The 16,636-nt window shown below is 35.1% G+C and overlaps 1 protein-coding gene across 1 annotated transcript; it reads left to right on the top strand.

The window, feature by feature from the left end:
- The first annotated feature begins 433 nt into the window (after positions 1–433).
- On the top strand, positions 434–14,511 carry LOC110099391 (armadillo repeat-containing protein 8). Its single transcript, XM_020826516.2, has 8 exons — positions 434–905; positions 3,207–3,923; positions 7,687–7,782; positions 7,861–7,944; positions 11,828–12,062; positions 12,140–12,300; positions 13,460–13,741; positions 14,148–14,511. Exons 1-8 carry the CDS (start codon positions 558–560, stop codon positions 14,223–14,225), a joined length of 2,001 nt encoding a protein of 666 aa, XP_020682175.1. The 5' UTR covers positions 434–557; the 3' UTR covers positions 14,226–14,511.
- Positions 14,512–16,636: the final 2,125 nt, after the last annotated feature.

Raw genomic sequence — 16,636 nt, 5'->3', positions numbered from 1 at the left:
TTTGATCATAAAAATCATCATTCTTTTATAACTCGTTAGGTGAGTAGATGTATTAGATCATCCTTAGATGAGTAGATGTATTAGATCAACCATATCGCCAATATTAAGAAAATAGAGGTAAACTTAAAAGTATTTGAAATAATATTTTTTATTAGATTTAAATAAAAATTTGAATTTTAATATTATATAACATAATTTTTTTTATTATGTCAATTGATGTAGTGAGATAAATGCTTTGATATTGATATTGATGTTTATGTCCTCATAAAAATTAATATAAATAAAATTTAAATATATTTAAAATGATTATAATATATAAAAATCATTTATTATATTTACAAATTTAAGATTTATTTTATTTAAATAATTAACGAGAATAAATTTTTCCCTTAAAAGTACTTTCATTCGACTACACTCTAGATAAAGGACCATAAGGTCATTTTCTTTCTTTAATTGTGTTCTTCTTTCCTCTCCTCTCCTCTCAAATTTTATTCCATCGACGCCGGATGACGGTTTAGATCAAAGATTACCTAGGGATTTCTCTGCGGTCACCGGACATGCCAACGACGGCGGCGAGCAACCGGCCGGAGGACCTGACGGAGAGATTAAGCGAGGTGGGTGGCGTGGGTAAGGGAGAAGCGCTCTTGAAGGTCCTTCGGGAGGTTAAGAACCAGATAATTGGAAACAAGACGAAGAAGCTTCGATACCTTCATCTCGGCGCTGTCCCTAAGATCGTCTCAGTGCTCGCCGCGTTCGCTTCTGATGGCGGTGATTCGGCCATCATCGTGCAGGCGGCTGCCGTTATCGGCAGCTTCTCGTGTGGAGTGGAGGATGGGGTCCGGGCGGTGGTGGAGGCTGGTGCTGTTCCGCATCTTATTCGAATTTTGTCCTATCCAGATGAAAAGGTGATTTCGATTTGTTGTTGGTGTTCGCATTCTTACGTATGTGGAAATAGTTTGTGAGTTGTGACTGTAGTGAAAATGCGTGTGGTGTGGGATTGGAATGCCAATTGGGGAAGGATTGTTAAATGCATTTGTTCTATATATTAGCTATTTAAAAAAAAAAAGTTATTTTCTGATTAGTATTGTTCTGTGCTATGGAGCTCGGTATGTTTACATGACTTGATAGGGAATATTTCGTTTTATAGTATGTTGGGTCTAGAAAACGGGGAAATTGGTTTGAAATGCTCGTTTCAAAATTCGGAATGAGTTGAACACGGAAGTTTATTATCTTGTTTTCCAGTATGTGATTGATGGGAGGATTTAGATTTGTATCCTTCAGCTCTGAAGATGTGGCGCGTATTCATGATTTTTCCTCGTCTCACTTGGCTCATCTAGAGCACCATCTTGCTCCTCCTTTAGAAAATTTGGCCTCTTTTCATGTGGATCATGGCTGCTGAAGGCAACATTCCTTTGATTTGGAGGTATTGATGTTCTGTGGAGAGTCATCCATGCCTTAAAGTTGGTAAATAGGATCCCATGTGATGAGGCACGTAGCGCGAAAAGAAAAGAATGAAACAACAAAACTATTGGATTGTATTGATAATAATTATTCAACTACAATTTTCGGTATTTATATTGTAACTTAATATTCTTTTCTGCTTTAAGCAAAACAAATAAAATGTGGAGAGCATACTATATAGTGGTAAAGGAATAAAGCTACTAATATGGTAATGGAGACTGAATAGTAGCGGTAATATCCACATCAGGTCTCCCCCACTTTCAAGTCCTCGCATCCTATAATCATATTGGCGTTGTCAGGATGGTTATACTTGTAGATTTTGACAATATTGAAAGTAAATGAAGTGAGGAATTTAGGGGGGGTTGTCAATAATATAAGCATTTTCTTGATGCAGAATATAAGCATTATCATTGATGTCATGTAGAACGGGTAATGTGCCAATTTTTTGTGGACTTAGTTTGGAGTACGCGTGTTTTGGGGAAATCTCTCTTTGCGTAAGTGTAAGAAGAATTTGTAGCCTAAAGATTTGCTTGGACATCCTTCAACATATCAATGAATTGCTCACCTGCTTTTGTTGCAAATGAACTGCATCATTTGGAAATGATCATGAGATCAATTAAGTGATTAAGAATCTTGGTGTTAACAATACTAAAAGGTCTTTGACCGGTTGATCGATTTGGCATCAAACTATAGGCAAATTCAGTCTAAGCAAGCTGTTCTTCCCATTTTTTCAAGTGTTGCTGGCAGCTTAACATGTTGTAAGAGTTCGATTGAAAATTTCTGTTTGACCATTAGATTATGGGTGATAAGTTGAATTGAGCTTCTGCTTCATCTTCAAATGGTTCTACAATTCTCTCCAAAAGTGGCTAATGAATTCAACATCACGATCGGACATAAGGCTGTGAGGCAAGCTATGTAAGCAAATGATTTCTTTGAAGAGAAGCATGCAAATTAAGCATGTCAAAAGTTTTCTTACAAGAGATGAAGTGAGCCATCTTTGAAAATCGAACAATTATAGCCATGATGGAATCTAAGCCATGACTAGTCCAGGAAGTACTAACACGATGCCTAGACTTAAATCTTCCCAAATGGGGTCTGGGGGGTTGGGAGAGGAGTATACAAGCCAATTTTATGTGTATTACCATTATAGGTTTGGCACATAGAGTAGCGTTCGACAAAACGATTACCATTTTGACATTTTGGCAAATATGATGCATGAACATTGGCACGATGATATTGACATGACATGAACACGAGATATGTTAATAATAAAATATATGACATAATCATTTATAAATATTAAAAATAGTACATTAAGAAATAATAAATCATTTAATTAGGATTTGTACTTAAAATGATTAAGATCAGTTATTTTTGTTTGCAAATATTAATTACCATGCGCATGCAAAATGAATTAGTTCTATAATATAAATTGATTTGTTTTTTTATTTTGCATTATGCTGTTATTATCTTTAGTGCTGATGTTTGTTGTAGTGGTCAATGCTCTATATTTTCAAAAAACTGCATTTTATGATTTTTCTCTTTGTAAAACAAATTTGGTCCTTATTGATAAAAGGTGAGTGTATAACCTTACCCAAGCTTCCCTCCAAAAACATGCCTATTTATTTTCTTATCATTCTGCTAAACATTTCTAGCTTATTGTGAAACATTCTGGTTTTTAGGGATAGTTCTGAGTTGACCTGTTATTGGTTGAATAATTCATAGATTGTCTATGCTGTTAACAGGTCATTGATGCCGGCGCACGGTCACTTAGAATGATATTCCAATCAAAGCTTGCACCCAAATATGACGTCCTTCGGAACAAGAACATGATGTTTCTGCTTTCACTCCTTAATAGCAACAATGAGAATGCGATTGAACTTGCTGTTAGGATCATTGCACACTCCTGTGACAAAAATGAGGAGCAGAATGCACTTTGTGATGCTGGAGTTTTGCAGAGACTTGTTCACCTGCTTGAAGGATCTCTAAATCAACGAGATGCTAGCTTAGGTTCTATAGTTGCAATAGTTAAAAATAACCGTGAAGTTGCCATGGCATTTGCGTCTATTGAGAATGGAAAAGCTTTGAGTGCCTTAACTGAGCTAATACATGACCGATATCCTCAAACAAGATATCTTGCCTGCATGTGCTTGATTGCCATTGGACAACTTTCCTGCTATGCACAAGATCTGCAAACTAAAACCAATCTTATGCTTGTACTTGTTGAACTTCTTGAAGATTCCAGCCATGTTGGAGATGATTCTCCCTTTGCACTTCTAGATATAATTACAGACAAAGAAGAGCTTCAACTACAGGCAATTGTCATAAACGTAGTTGAGAAGCTTTGCAACTACTTAGAAAAGAGTCCAATCCCACCAAGACGTCTTCAGGGAATATTGCTTGCATTAGCTGAACTTTGCTCCAAGTCAGAAATATGCAGATGTCAGTTAATTTCTCCGCAGGTTTGTGTTCTCCTCTGGATAAGTTCTTGTATAGACATAATTTTTAAATCACCATCCATATGTTGTAATTGTTTATAACCTTAGATTTGGTTCTTTGAAACTTGCATTTGCATTACTTTAAAATAAAGGCAAAAAATATACAATGAGTACAATATGATATGGAGCCTCTAAAAAAGAGACCTCCCTCAACAAAATAAAACAAAAGAGAGGGAAGCACAATCCACACTTTAACTTTCCATACATCCTTACATTCCATGAAGAAAGAAACAAAAAACTGATGTTTTGTTGTCAATGTGAGACTACCAAAGTGCTTGTAGCAAGTACCAAACAATCTAGTTAGGGTCCACTACAGAGGGGGGAATACCTTTAGAAGGGTTGCAATAGCTCAAAAGATTGAAAAGTATCCCAGTGCTCCGACAGTGGTTTAGCTATGTCGTGGCGCCCCCTACAAGACCCAATAAAGAACCTCAACATTGACCACCAAAGTGGGAGTCCTCTCCGCCACCCTTCCCCTTCTTCTTCTGCTTCCTAGGTTGATTTTCCATAGGTTCCAAACGTTGAAGCTCCTTATCAAAATGAACCTTAGAGACTAGCTTTTCTTGGTTGGCGCCTAGTTGGATTATGGAGAAATGTCTCAGTGGGAAATTTCAACTGTCTGTTGGAGAGATCAATGTTTATGGAGACCTTCATTGGAAGTGTTCTTATTTTGTTTCCTGGTTTCTCTTCTAGTTACTAGACACCAAGGCCCATAACTTTCTGAATTTTCCTCTCCTCAACCAAGTTGAGAATGCAAAACAGGTTTTTTCTCATTTTTCTTGTTTGTAATTTACTGAAAATGAGAGTGCTCAGGCTCCATTTTGGTTCGTGATGAATATTAAATTGTCAAACTCAGTCGGAGAAATTTGTTCATTCTTAATGCAGGTCATATGAGTATTGGCTATTGCTGGTTTAGAAATTTAATTGCCATTTCTTTACTGATGCGCATAAGATTTCTCATACCTTGTTGATTAAATGCTAGCGGCATTAGTTTTTTTTTTAAGGAAAGAGCAAGAGATCTCTATAATAGTTATATTTGCCTTAAGCAGCTGTTTCAGCTTGTTTTGTTTCTATGGACATCATAAACTGTAATTTTTTTTGTTGTGGTTTTCATGTTACATTCGTATTTCACCATTGTAGTTGCCCGCTAATCATATTTAACATTATGTGGATTACACTTTTGGACTCTTTTAAAGGAATTAATATGAGCACTGATTGTCAATAGCTGCACTGCCCTGCCCCACTTCCATTTTATTTGATCTGGCTCAATCTTGTAATTGATCATTTGATCTGGCTCAATCTTGTAATTGATCGAACAATTGAACTCTTACAGAAAATATTTGGGAAAAGCACCATCAGCACGAGGTTCTTACTATACATAAAGTTTTAGTGCCTTGGCTACCTGTTATGCTACCTGAGCAACTCAAAAGATAAAAACAATCTTGATTGCATCCAAATAAGTGCAGATTATTTAGGGTTTGTTTACTACATGACATTGGAATTTCGCCAAAGTATTACCCAAATCTTTGTGTGAAACTCCTTATAATTGAAGCTTACCCATTTCAAAACTACCATTCTATTTAACATCTATTTAATATGCTGAGAGTATTCCAGCAAGTTGTGACAAAAATATGTTTCTATAGTCATCTTCAACAAACTTAACGCATTTATTTGGGGCTGGATTTACAAAGCATGCTTCTCCATTCATTTTTTTTAGTGCTTCAGATGATGATGGAAGACGTCTTGAGGTCTAGGGTTCTCATGCAAATTTAGTATGTGATGCATATAAATATCAAATTCTGCTCTCCATGCGCTCTTAGATTAGGCAAATATTAATATTTTTTTATGCAAAATCAAAATGTGCATGATTTGGATATCCGATGAGTATATATTGTCATATTTGCATCATTAGGTGTTAACTCTATTTTGCATAACTTCTAGCAATGACATTATTGTCTATCAATATTCTGATAGGAAGCACTTGTAGATCTCAAGTATTTCCTATCAATATTCGGAAAACAGTGAGAATTCTCCACCAAAATACATACAAAAACAGGAAAACATTAGATAATTTGTATTATTTGATAAAATAGAAACGGAAAATAGCAAGATCAGTTGATCCTCAATTCGAGAGGACCAATCTCTTCCAAATCTCTAGACGCCGCTAGAGCCCAAAGGAAAACCTAAATCTAAGAGATCTCAAATTTCAGCCAAATTCAAGATGCCCTAACCCTAGGAAAACAAACTATCAAATGCATACAAATCAAAAGGAAATCCCTAATCAGTCCCTGCATTCAAATTTTCCTCCCAAAACCCTAAAAAAATCGTTCCTAAAATGTTCGGTTGGCTCTTGTGGTCCGAACGACTATTGAAGAGGCGGAAGATTTCCGCCTGTGTTGCGCTGGGCCGGTCGGTAATCCTTTTACATTATTACCCTTTACCTTCTTGTTAGTGCATTTTCCATACTTTCCTTGCATGTTTAAACTATTAAAGCCTATTATGTACTACTTTATCTTTCATAGGTATTATTCTTATTGTGTCTCCAACATAGCCATTTCTTACTCTACCCATACTTTACCATACATTTATTTTAAGATTATTATTTTTATTACACTTAAATGTGTCGCCAGTTCATTGTTTCCGAAGCTTAGATTTATATTTCATAGACAATTTAATTATATTTTGCAGAAATCTTTTTAAATTCTCTATGACCCTCTTTATAGATCAATACTTCTTAGAGATTGTTTTATTTTACCCACTCATCCTTATCTTACTAAATTATTAATTTACTTATTGGCCCAATTTTTTTGTATAATATATCTTATGTAATTAAACTTATTACACTTAATTATCATATGATTTTTTGAATTCTATCCAATTATTATGATCAAATTTTAATCATCAAAGTTGCATATAATGTGCTCATCCTTAAGTTACTAACCTTTAAAAATAAATTCATTTAACATAATTATTTCATATACAAATAGTATATTTTAAGATTTCTCACTTTTTAATATCTTTTGTTAGCATCTACATATTATACTAAGGTGAAGACTTGACACTTATTATTGATGTAATTTTTATGTTTGAGTGTTTTTTTGGTCCCTCAAAAACTATTTTTCTTGTCAATCACCACTTCAACATACATATTTGAATAAGTTTAACATAGCTTTGGTACATATTTTTCTTTGATTCTCGCAAAATCAATTATTGCCCTTTTCAATATGGACAAAACTAAGATAAAGTTTCTTTTCCATTGGTTAACCTTTAACAAAAATTGCTTCCAAAGCTTACCATTCCAACATAAAACCAAACTAATTCTCTAATAGCAATGCAATTTTCCTCTCAATCATATTTCTATCTCAAATTTTATATTTGCAAGAATCATCTCATAGCACATCCTGCTAAACATCATTCATTTATGCAACCATAAATATTTTTCTTTCGTCCTCTACTACATGTTGTTATTCGCTTCTTCTCAAAATTTTTAAAGTTCTTTAAATCTAACTTGAGGAACATCAAACGACATTTTGATGTCCTTACCATTTATTAAGTCTATATAAATCATATTATCACTCTTTATATTCACCTAAATAATTTTTCTTTCAACTTTATCAATTATATCAATGTTGTGTTATTACTATTAACAGTACTGTAGATCATGTTATGCAAACCTGTATTGATTTGCTAACAATACAATGATTGACTTTGGATTTACTGAATTCAGTTCTTGAATACAATTGTCGATGCACTAAAACATGTGTCTGCTGGAGTGCGCATTGCAGCATGTACGTGCATAAGGAACATTTCTCGGTCTGTGAAGGTTTGTAACATGAACTAATCTTATATTTGCATGAACCCAAGTAGGCTTCCACTTTTATTGATGGATTTAGGTTCTCAGAATCTTTGTGCAGGCCGTCTATCCAATGAAGCAGTTATTATTCCACTGTTTCAGCTATTGAATGACCCATCTACTTCTGTACAGGTGTGTGCCTTTTAGTAAATCGATGTATTTTCCTTGTGGATTATTGTCATGTTGTGCATTTTGTTACGCCCAAGGGGTAGCTGCTATCATCTTTAAGGTCGTTGTTGCTGCCATTTATATGCCAAATGGGTTATACCATATCCAAGGACGGGTCTTCTTTTTAACATTTTTTCTTTGGCAATTGTATTTAACTAGTTTGCATCTTGATGTTGATTCCAAAACCTAGAAATTAATAAATTGGTTTTGTTTCTTAGATCTGGCCGAAGGAGCCATACACGATCGCCCATATTTATGATAATGTCAATAAAAAAGTTTGGACCAAAGAGTGTTACTTACATATTTTTCTTTATTCTCTGGTTTCAAGCAGTTTTCTTACTTATCATATATTATTACTGATGTTGAAAGTTACTTTTCATATTTTAGGCTATTGACACTATATATTTTTTATGCAGAACTATGTTTTAGATGTATGTGATAAGAATTTGCACAATTTAGATAAGAGACAATAACAATTAAGACTATTAGCCACTAAACGATAATGGAAAACGTACGAAGGGTTGCTACGCTTAGACCAAATCACATGCTAAGAACTCGAATCATCAAAGAAATTTAGAATTTCAATAAAATACGAATTAAGTAGTCATCCAATAAAATCCCTACGTTAACAATGAGATTAGAAACAGAGAAAGTAAAACTCAATTCCTACGATTACTAAGCGGAGGCAGAGGGCGAGGCACGACTCCTTGCGATTGGATCACCATCTACAAGGTTAGCGGAATAAGAAGATAAATGAATAGGTGAAGAAGTTCACCCTTGTTGATGATCGGAAACAATTTGCCATTGGACTTTGACAAGTTGTTCTTCGACGGCTTTTGAAAGTGTGAAGGTGATGCGGACCAAGTATTCTTCGACGGAGTTGTCGGTTTCCGGGTTGAAGTCGAAGAAGGTTGACTAGAGAATATCGACTTCTCCTTGCTCGTTGACTCGTTGTAAATGAATCCGGAATCAAGATCGGGGTCGGCCATTCATTTTTTCCGAAGAGTTGCAATGTTAGAAGACGATCGTCGTTGCTTCCTTGAAGACTCCTATTAAGAGGAAGGAGTTTATCTTGAAGAGGGAAAGAGGGAGGGATGTGGCCGGCCAAGGGTGGGAGCATGGAGGAGAATTTAGTTTCAGATTTTTAGAGGAGAGGAGGAGAGAAAACAGGTTCAGATTTGGGAAGGGGATTTAATTCAAATATTTTCTTAGTTAATCCCCTTGATGGAGAATAAATAATGAGGGGGAAAGAGAGAGGGGGCGGCGGGCAAGAGAGAGGGAGAGGGGTTTAATTTAATTCCAATGGGAGAGACTTTCTTTTGGAAAGAAATTAAATAGGTGGGGCATGGGGATTTCGGCCAAGAGTGAGGAAGGGGTGACTTGATTATTTCCAAGAGATTAACTTGAGTTTTGGAGTCAATTCCAAAGAGGAATTGAATGGGGGGGCTGGCGGCTTGGGGGGAAAGGGAGAGTTTATGGAAGTATTTAATGTCTTCTTGATTTAAGGAATTAAATTTGAGAAGAAAAATCTCATCCCAATTTAATTTAAAATTCAAATAGGAAGGGATTTGGAAACTTTCCTAAAATAAGATTTATATTTTAGGTAATAATTTCAAATTCAAATAAATTTGAATTTATAATTATTTGAGTTGCCTAAAATATGAAGAGCTAATTTAGGAAAGGTGTAATGACAAATTGATGAGGGAGAGGAAAGCAAAGGGGTAGCTGGCGGTTTGGAATAGGGCTTTGGGTGAGAGGGGCGGCAGCTAGGTGGGGAAAAGTGATTGGAAAAGGTGGTGGTGGTGGGATGAAGCGACGGGTGGAGATTGGTGAACCATGGCTTAGAGGAAGAACAAAGGATGAAGATTAGAACAATAAAAGGTAAACTAACCACGAATCCGGACTCTTCCAAGGTTGGCTGGTGATTCAAATCCCTCTCCAAATGGTCTCTCTCCAATCTCTCTCAAGCTCTCACAAGAACTCAAACACGGAAAAAATTTTTATCATTCTTTTCATTAAACATGAAAAGAGAACATAAGGGCTAGATATTTTTTTTTAATTTATTTATTTATTTTAACATAAGGGCTAGATATAACCTCATACAATGGGTTCAAAAACAAAAGACGACGATGCCCTTTGTGCTTACACATGACCACCCTTAAGTAAGGGGTAAAAGGCAAAATAACTAAAAGAAAATACAAACATAAATAAATAAAAAAAATACATATGACGACTTAAAAATATATTGGCGCGATCATGGACGTAGATCGGCGGCCGCGCCTTTGATAGACTTTCCAAGCTCCGATGTCCCCATCATTTCTACCTCCCAGTTTTCTGTATATCTTCCATATACTCTACTACACTTGGAAGCTGATTTGGTATATAACTGGCCTTGGTCCCTCTTTATTTGTTGCTAACCTTGTCTCTTTTTTATCTTTAGCAAATTTTGTACCCTAATTTCAATTAATAAAATATTTGAGATAATTTTTTATCCTTTTGGAAAGAAAAAGCTGATTTGAACCGACTTGATTAAGCTAAAAAAACTCTATTCAATTTCTTGTAATGTTTTACATTGATCGACTCACGTATTGGGTTAAAGGCTTGATGTTGATGTTGTTATTTTACATTGATGAAGATGAAGCATGATGTTGCTTAAAAATAAAACCTACATAAATGTGTGCATTGCATGGGTAAGAATAGTAGATTGAGTAGTTATGTACATAAAATTATTTAAAGTTCTTTCATTCTTGTAAGGTTTTTAATATGATGGTGTAACCAATGAGCATTTCGTGAGCAATTTTAAGCTTGTATTAAAGAGGTTGAGAATTGATTACATTGTCATTTGGTATAAATAAGGACCTTCTGATTTCTAATTGCATGGTCATTCTTCGTATAAGCAGTGAGTAGGAACAACATTTTCATCAGTGTGGTCCCAACTGCATTTATTCATCTTTTATGAATGCTTCTTTTCCATTGATTCTATAAAGTATTACATTTGTTCATTTTATTTAAGCAATTTTTCATTCGTAGCTTCTAGTCAAGGCATATGAAGTATTGGTATTTTTCTTCATATACTTTTATTATTGATTCTATCTATCTCTTTATTAATTTATCTTGTTGTACTCTTTGGCATTCCAGCCTGAACCACCTAGATCTATTTTTAAGATATTGTCCATTATAGATGCCATTGTTGCAACCTCTTTAATCTTGATAGCTCTAAACTGAGAATAATTAACATCTACCATATATTTTGAGGGAGAATATTTAAATTCAAATATTATAGTATTTATGGGAGCACATGATAAATAGATTTATGGTTCTTTTAGTAGTTTTTAGTGGACTATCTCCAATATCCATATTTTTAATATTTTATTCTTGGTTCCAAAGACATGGTTTTCTGTAATAAGAGGAAAGGGATTTCGTCCTTCTCTGCATAAATAATCCCTTGTTTCTGTTCTATGATTTAAAAATGGAATAAAAGATTTTCCATTATCATTTGTATAGAAACTAACCTGAACTGGACCGGAAATTGTTCTGGAAGAAACAGTTCTGGGTCCATTTTTTTTTGTTTGGTATGGTTAATTTAAGTTGAACTAGATGAGTTTGGGTGAGATGGTTCTATAGTGGTTATATTTCTATTTTAGAGGCCAAATCATTATGACTTAATATTTTCATAAGAAATTGTTACTGTAAAATGTGTAGTTCATCTAGGCACGTGAACTTCCATTTCCTCAATCGTGCAACTGTTTAAACATTATACAACTATCAACTCTTGTAAGCCTGCTCTCTTATTTATATCAATCTAAGAGCCTCTTTTCTATTATTTTTTTCATCATTTTTTTTGTAGGAAGCTTCGCTTGGTGCTATTTGCAATGTGGCAATTGATTTCACTGCCAAAAAATCTGCGCTAGTTAAATATGGCGGTGTGCCACTTCTTGTGCAGTTATCCAAATCGATAGTTCCTACTCTAAGATTAAAATCTCTTTGCGCTTTGAGGAATCTAATGTTTATTTCCGATAGAATCGGGAAAGAGAACATTATTTCAGAGCTTACCATACCTGAACTGGCTAGCCTGATTTGTGGTAATTTTCTTTTCTAGACCCTCTTGTTTTCTATAGAGAATCACTCGAGATTTAACCAAAACATGTTATGCTGACAGATTCTGAGCATCTCGTACAGGAACAGGCAATGGCACTTGTAAGCAATCTTATCCATGGATGTGTAGATTTTATCAGGCTTGTGTTTGCAGAAGATGGCTTAATTATTAATGCTGTTATCAGACAGTTGAGAAGTGATTATTCAACCCAAGTTTGTATTCAGGTTGGTGTCCTTACAATTTCATTTGATTTGAACTATGGGTACATTATCTAGGGATGGTACGGTTAGGGGAAACTTTATGGAAACAATGATTACAACAAAAATATCCAGTCAAAGCTGGTAAAGTTCTGTTCATTTCTGTTGGAGCTTAAAGATTTTCAGCTACGATTTAGCTGAGAAAAGTTAACAGGTCTAACGATCAATTTAGCTTCCTAGCATATTGAACCTCGTTGTTTTAGGTTAATCAGTATGCTTCAAAGTAGTTTATTTCTTCAGCTAGGCTATTCTGGTAAACAGTATGACAATAGAATTGCTATATTTTCATTCCATATGTAATTTTATGTATTTTAGCATTTTTTTTATTTTGAAAAATGAATCTTAGATCATTTTCGCATCAATAGGCTTAAGAGTTGACCCGTGTTTGATTAAGTTGATTTACTGGTAGGGGTGTCAATTTCGGTTCAAGGGTCGGGTGGACAAACCCGAAATTGACCCCACACTATTCGGATCAACCGAACCCGACCCGTTTTTGCAAACGGGTCGGTTTTTTGGACCCGAACCCGACTTGCTTCGGATTCGGGTCAACCCGATACGACCCGACTGACCCGGGAGCATGAAGAAATTGCTAGTTTTCGGGTAAAAAAAGGGTCAAACTCCGCTTTTCGGGTCGAAAACTGGCCAATCTCGGATTTCCGGGCCAAAAATAAGTTTTCGGGTAAAAAAACAGATCAATTTCAGGTCAAAGGGTTAACCCGACCCGATCTTTGAAACGGATCGAATTGTTAAACACGAACCCAACCCGTTTCGGCTCCGGGTTGACCCTAACCCGAAATTTTCGGTTTTCAAATTGTACCAAATATTGACACTCCTATTTACCGGTCTTCTAGATCCAGGGCTACAAGGGAATAACTCAAGGCATATTCTGCTACCTCCCTGACCATTTTCTTTCACGGGGGCATTGATGTGACCCTATTTTGGTATATTAAATTTAGAACTAGTGATATCAAGATTATAGATTATTCGTACGTTGGAAACTTTTTAGACCTCAACCCCCAAAGCACCCACGGCACCCCCGCGTAATCTGGATTTCCACTGACTTCTTAGTTTCTTCTTGCAAATGAGCTTACAGAAATCTTTTCTTAATACGAAGAACACCTTGCAGGGGATGCTTTTGCTCTGCAACGTTGCAGCTGGAGATGAATCTCATAAAGAAGCAGTGCTCAGTTATCTCATTCCTTCAAAAGCTGAAGGCTGCAGCTCCTTAATAGTTAGTTTCTTGCAGAGCAAGGATCAGTTCCTCAGAACAGCAGCCGTATGGTGCATTCTTAACCTTACTGACCCAGCTGGTATAAACTCACCCGTTCGGGTTGGAAGACTCGTCCAAGAGGGAGGCATATTACTCCAAATTAAGACCATGGTGAATGACCCCTGGTTGGATTGCAAGGTCCCATTTTTGAACATTTGTCATTTTTTTCTATTTTCATTATGCTTAGGGCATCTTCAACCGAAAGCCAAACATCCGCATGGCGTTGTTCGGTCGTTCCAGCCGAACGCCAAATCTTCCATTATTTGTTTGCCGGTGAACAGTGCGACGCCAATATTGACGTTGCACTGCTCACCCACTCGATTTTTCTATCTCATCCGGATTTGCCTAAGAAACACGCCAAACAGGAGAAGTACGGTTACCTTTGCAGAAGCCCGCGAAATGGAGTTCTACTGAAGATGAATCAAGGTTTTTTTGAGTTTCACTGTGGAGTGAAAAATGAGATTTTCGGTTGGAGATGCGCTTACTGATCTTATATCTATTTCACACAAATAATAATTTTTTTGATGGATTATTTATGCTGCAGTATAGAGTCAGAAAGGTTCTTGAACAATGTATGATCACTCAGAATACCAAATGTGAAGCACTAATGAGTTGCAGTTGAATAACCAGACTTCTGGAGAGAATTTTACTTCTGAATCATTGGGATGTAAATGCCAACACCTTTCCATCAACCAGTGTTTAAGCTCATCAGCAGAAATGTTTGTATTGCTTGAAAGATGTAATTGCTCATGATCTATGGCTGTGATGATTCATCTCTTCGTCTTCAGAAGTTTACTCGGGAATGTGTAAAGTTGTTTTGAGATGAACTTTCTCTGACTCGATCTTTGTAATCCAGATAATCAGTGCTGTTGAATTTAGATAATTAGTCATCTTCAATTTTTTCTTCTGATTATCTGATGTTCTCTGTGATAGATATTATACAATCTAATGTTATTCCTAATATGAGGTTAAGATTTCGTCTGGGACAATTTTTTTTATCGCTTCTCGAAACAATTTTTTTAGTACAAAAATTAAAATTTTTGTATTAAAAAGCTGTTTTAAGCAGCAGCAAAAAAGTTATCCCAAACGAAGCCTAAGGCTTAAAACGGCTATAAAATTTTTAATTTTTTAATAAAAATTGCTTTAAGAAGTTTATTTGGAGTGGTTGCAGTTGCAAATTTTTTAAAAAATAGTGTTGGTATTTAGTATTAGTATTTACATAATTACATATATATCATAAATTTGTATGTATTTATATGCATATTTTATATTTATTTATATAACGTTTTAATCTTTTAAGTCATGCTAAAAACAAAACTGTTATAATAAATTTATCTCATGAATATGTTAACTTAACTATTGTATGAGAATAAAATTTTAAGTATTAAATATATAAATATATAAGAATTTTGTGATAAATATGCAAATTCAATTTTTAAAATTTTTTGAAAAAGTTATTAAAAAAAAAAACTGCTATTTATTATAATAAATTTTTGAAAAACATCAAAAAATATACCTGAGGACTATTCTTTGCGGACACAGGATGGAAGAACTATCTGGTTCGGCGCTTGATATTGAGCGCGGTATATTTTTTGAGGCGATATGACGTTTCTTTTTATCTACGGATGAATCCGGACTTGCACATAATAATTTTTGTCGTGTGTACAAACTACAAAGTACCCTAAACGAACTATAATATTGTTCTATTGGAAAATCAACATACAGAAGCCAAAGAAGTAAATTGGACAAACTTTTATTTTTATGATCTATATACATATATCAAAAAAGAAGAAGGCAGAAGTGCCGATAAGGAAAGCAAAAACAAACAGAGTTCTTTGAAATCAGGCTTAGGTTTTGGAAAAATTATTAGGTGCGGAGTGCAGACGGGGAGAGCACCGTCTGCACACACACGGGGTACCAAGCGGTACCTAGTGGTATCCAGCGGTATCGAATGGTACCTAGCTGAAATTTATACTAGTGTGCAGACGGTTCTCCCCGTCTGTACTCCGTACTTAATAATCTCTCTAGGTTTTGGGATTTCCTTGAACGCATGACTTTATTATGCTTTTCAAGCCCTTATATTTTTTCTTCTCTCTGCTTTTATTAGGGCTGCTGATCTCATTTATTTCCCTCTTCCTCTCAAACTCCATGTTTTCCTCCAGCTGCAACACAAAAAGTTAGGCCTTTAATAACTTTAGAGAAAAAGAAAGGTTCAAATTGTTGAAATTTGAAATTTCATTTCATTTCCTTAATTCACTTTCTTCAATATAAGCAAAGCCTTGACAAATTCTTGCAAATTGCTCTGAAAATTATTAAACTCAAATCATTATATCCATTAATTTTATATCAGATATTAAGGCTTCGTTTGGGACGACGTTCTTGCTGCTTCTTAAAACAGTTTTTTAATATAATTTTTTTTATACTAAAAAGCTGATGTAAGAAGTAGTAAAAAAAGTTGTCCCAAACGAACCCTAAAGCTTTCGTTTGGGACAACTTTCTTATTATTTTGTTCTTCATACTAGAAATTTGTTTTCTAGAAAATTGTTTTCTACAATAGCTTAAAAAAGCTACTTCTCTATAACAACTTTATAAAGTAACAATAAAACTGTCTGAAACGAAACTGATAAATATATGAAACATTTCTAAAAGTATACACTCTTTCAACCAAATTAATTATAGAAGAGAACCCTAAATTATAAGAATTTTTTTGAAATGGTAATATAATTTTAAATATTATGACTCAATATGATATTAGCGAGAGTCGTCGTAGATGATTTGGACACAAATGTTGGCCTTTCGATGGAACAATTATTACGTCCTCTGACCGGACGTAGAGGTACGTTCGGCCGCCAATAACATGTCGGCACGTGCTCTTACTCTTTACCCAACGACTTGACCCGGAGTGGAACCCGGGAATGCTATGTTCGTGATTTTCTCGGTATTGCTCGGTATTTGCTATGTATTGCTTTGCAAAAATGAGAAATACCGCTCTGTGAAGACAATACCATGCAAATACCGAGTTGTACCGAGTTT

The sequence above is a fragment of the Dendrobium catenatum genome, unplaced genomic scaffold (genome assembly GCF_001605985.2).
Source record: "Dendrobium catenatum unplaced genomic scaffold, ASM160598v2 fragScaff_scaffold_1105, whole genome shotgun sequence".
Lineage (NCBI taxonomy): Eukaryota > Viridiplantae > Streptophyta > Magnoliopsida > Asparagales > Orchidaceae > Dendrobium > Dendrobium catenatum.
This window is presented reverse-complemented; position numbering and strand designations above follow the sequence as displayed.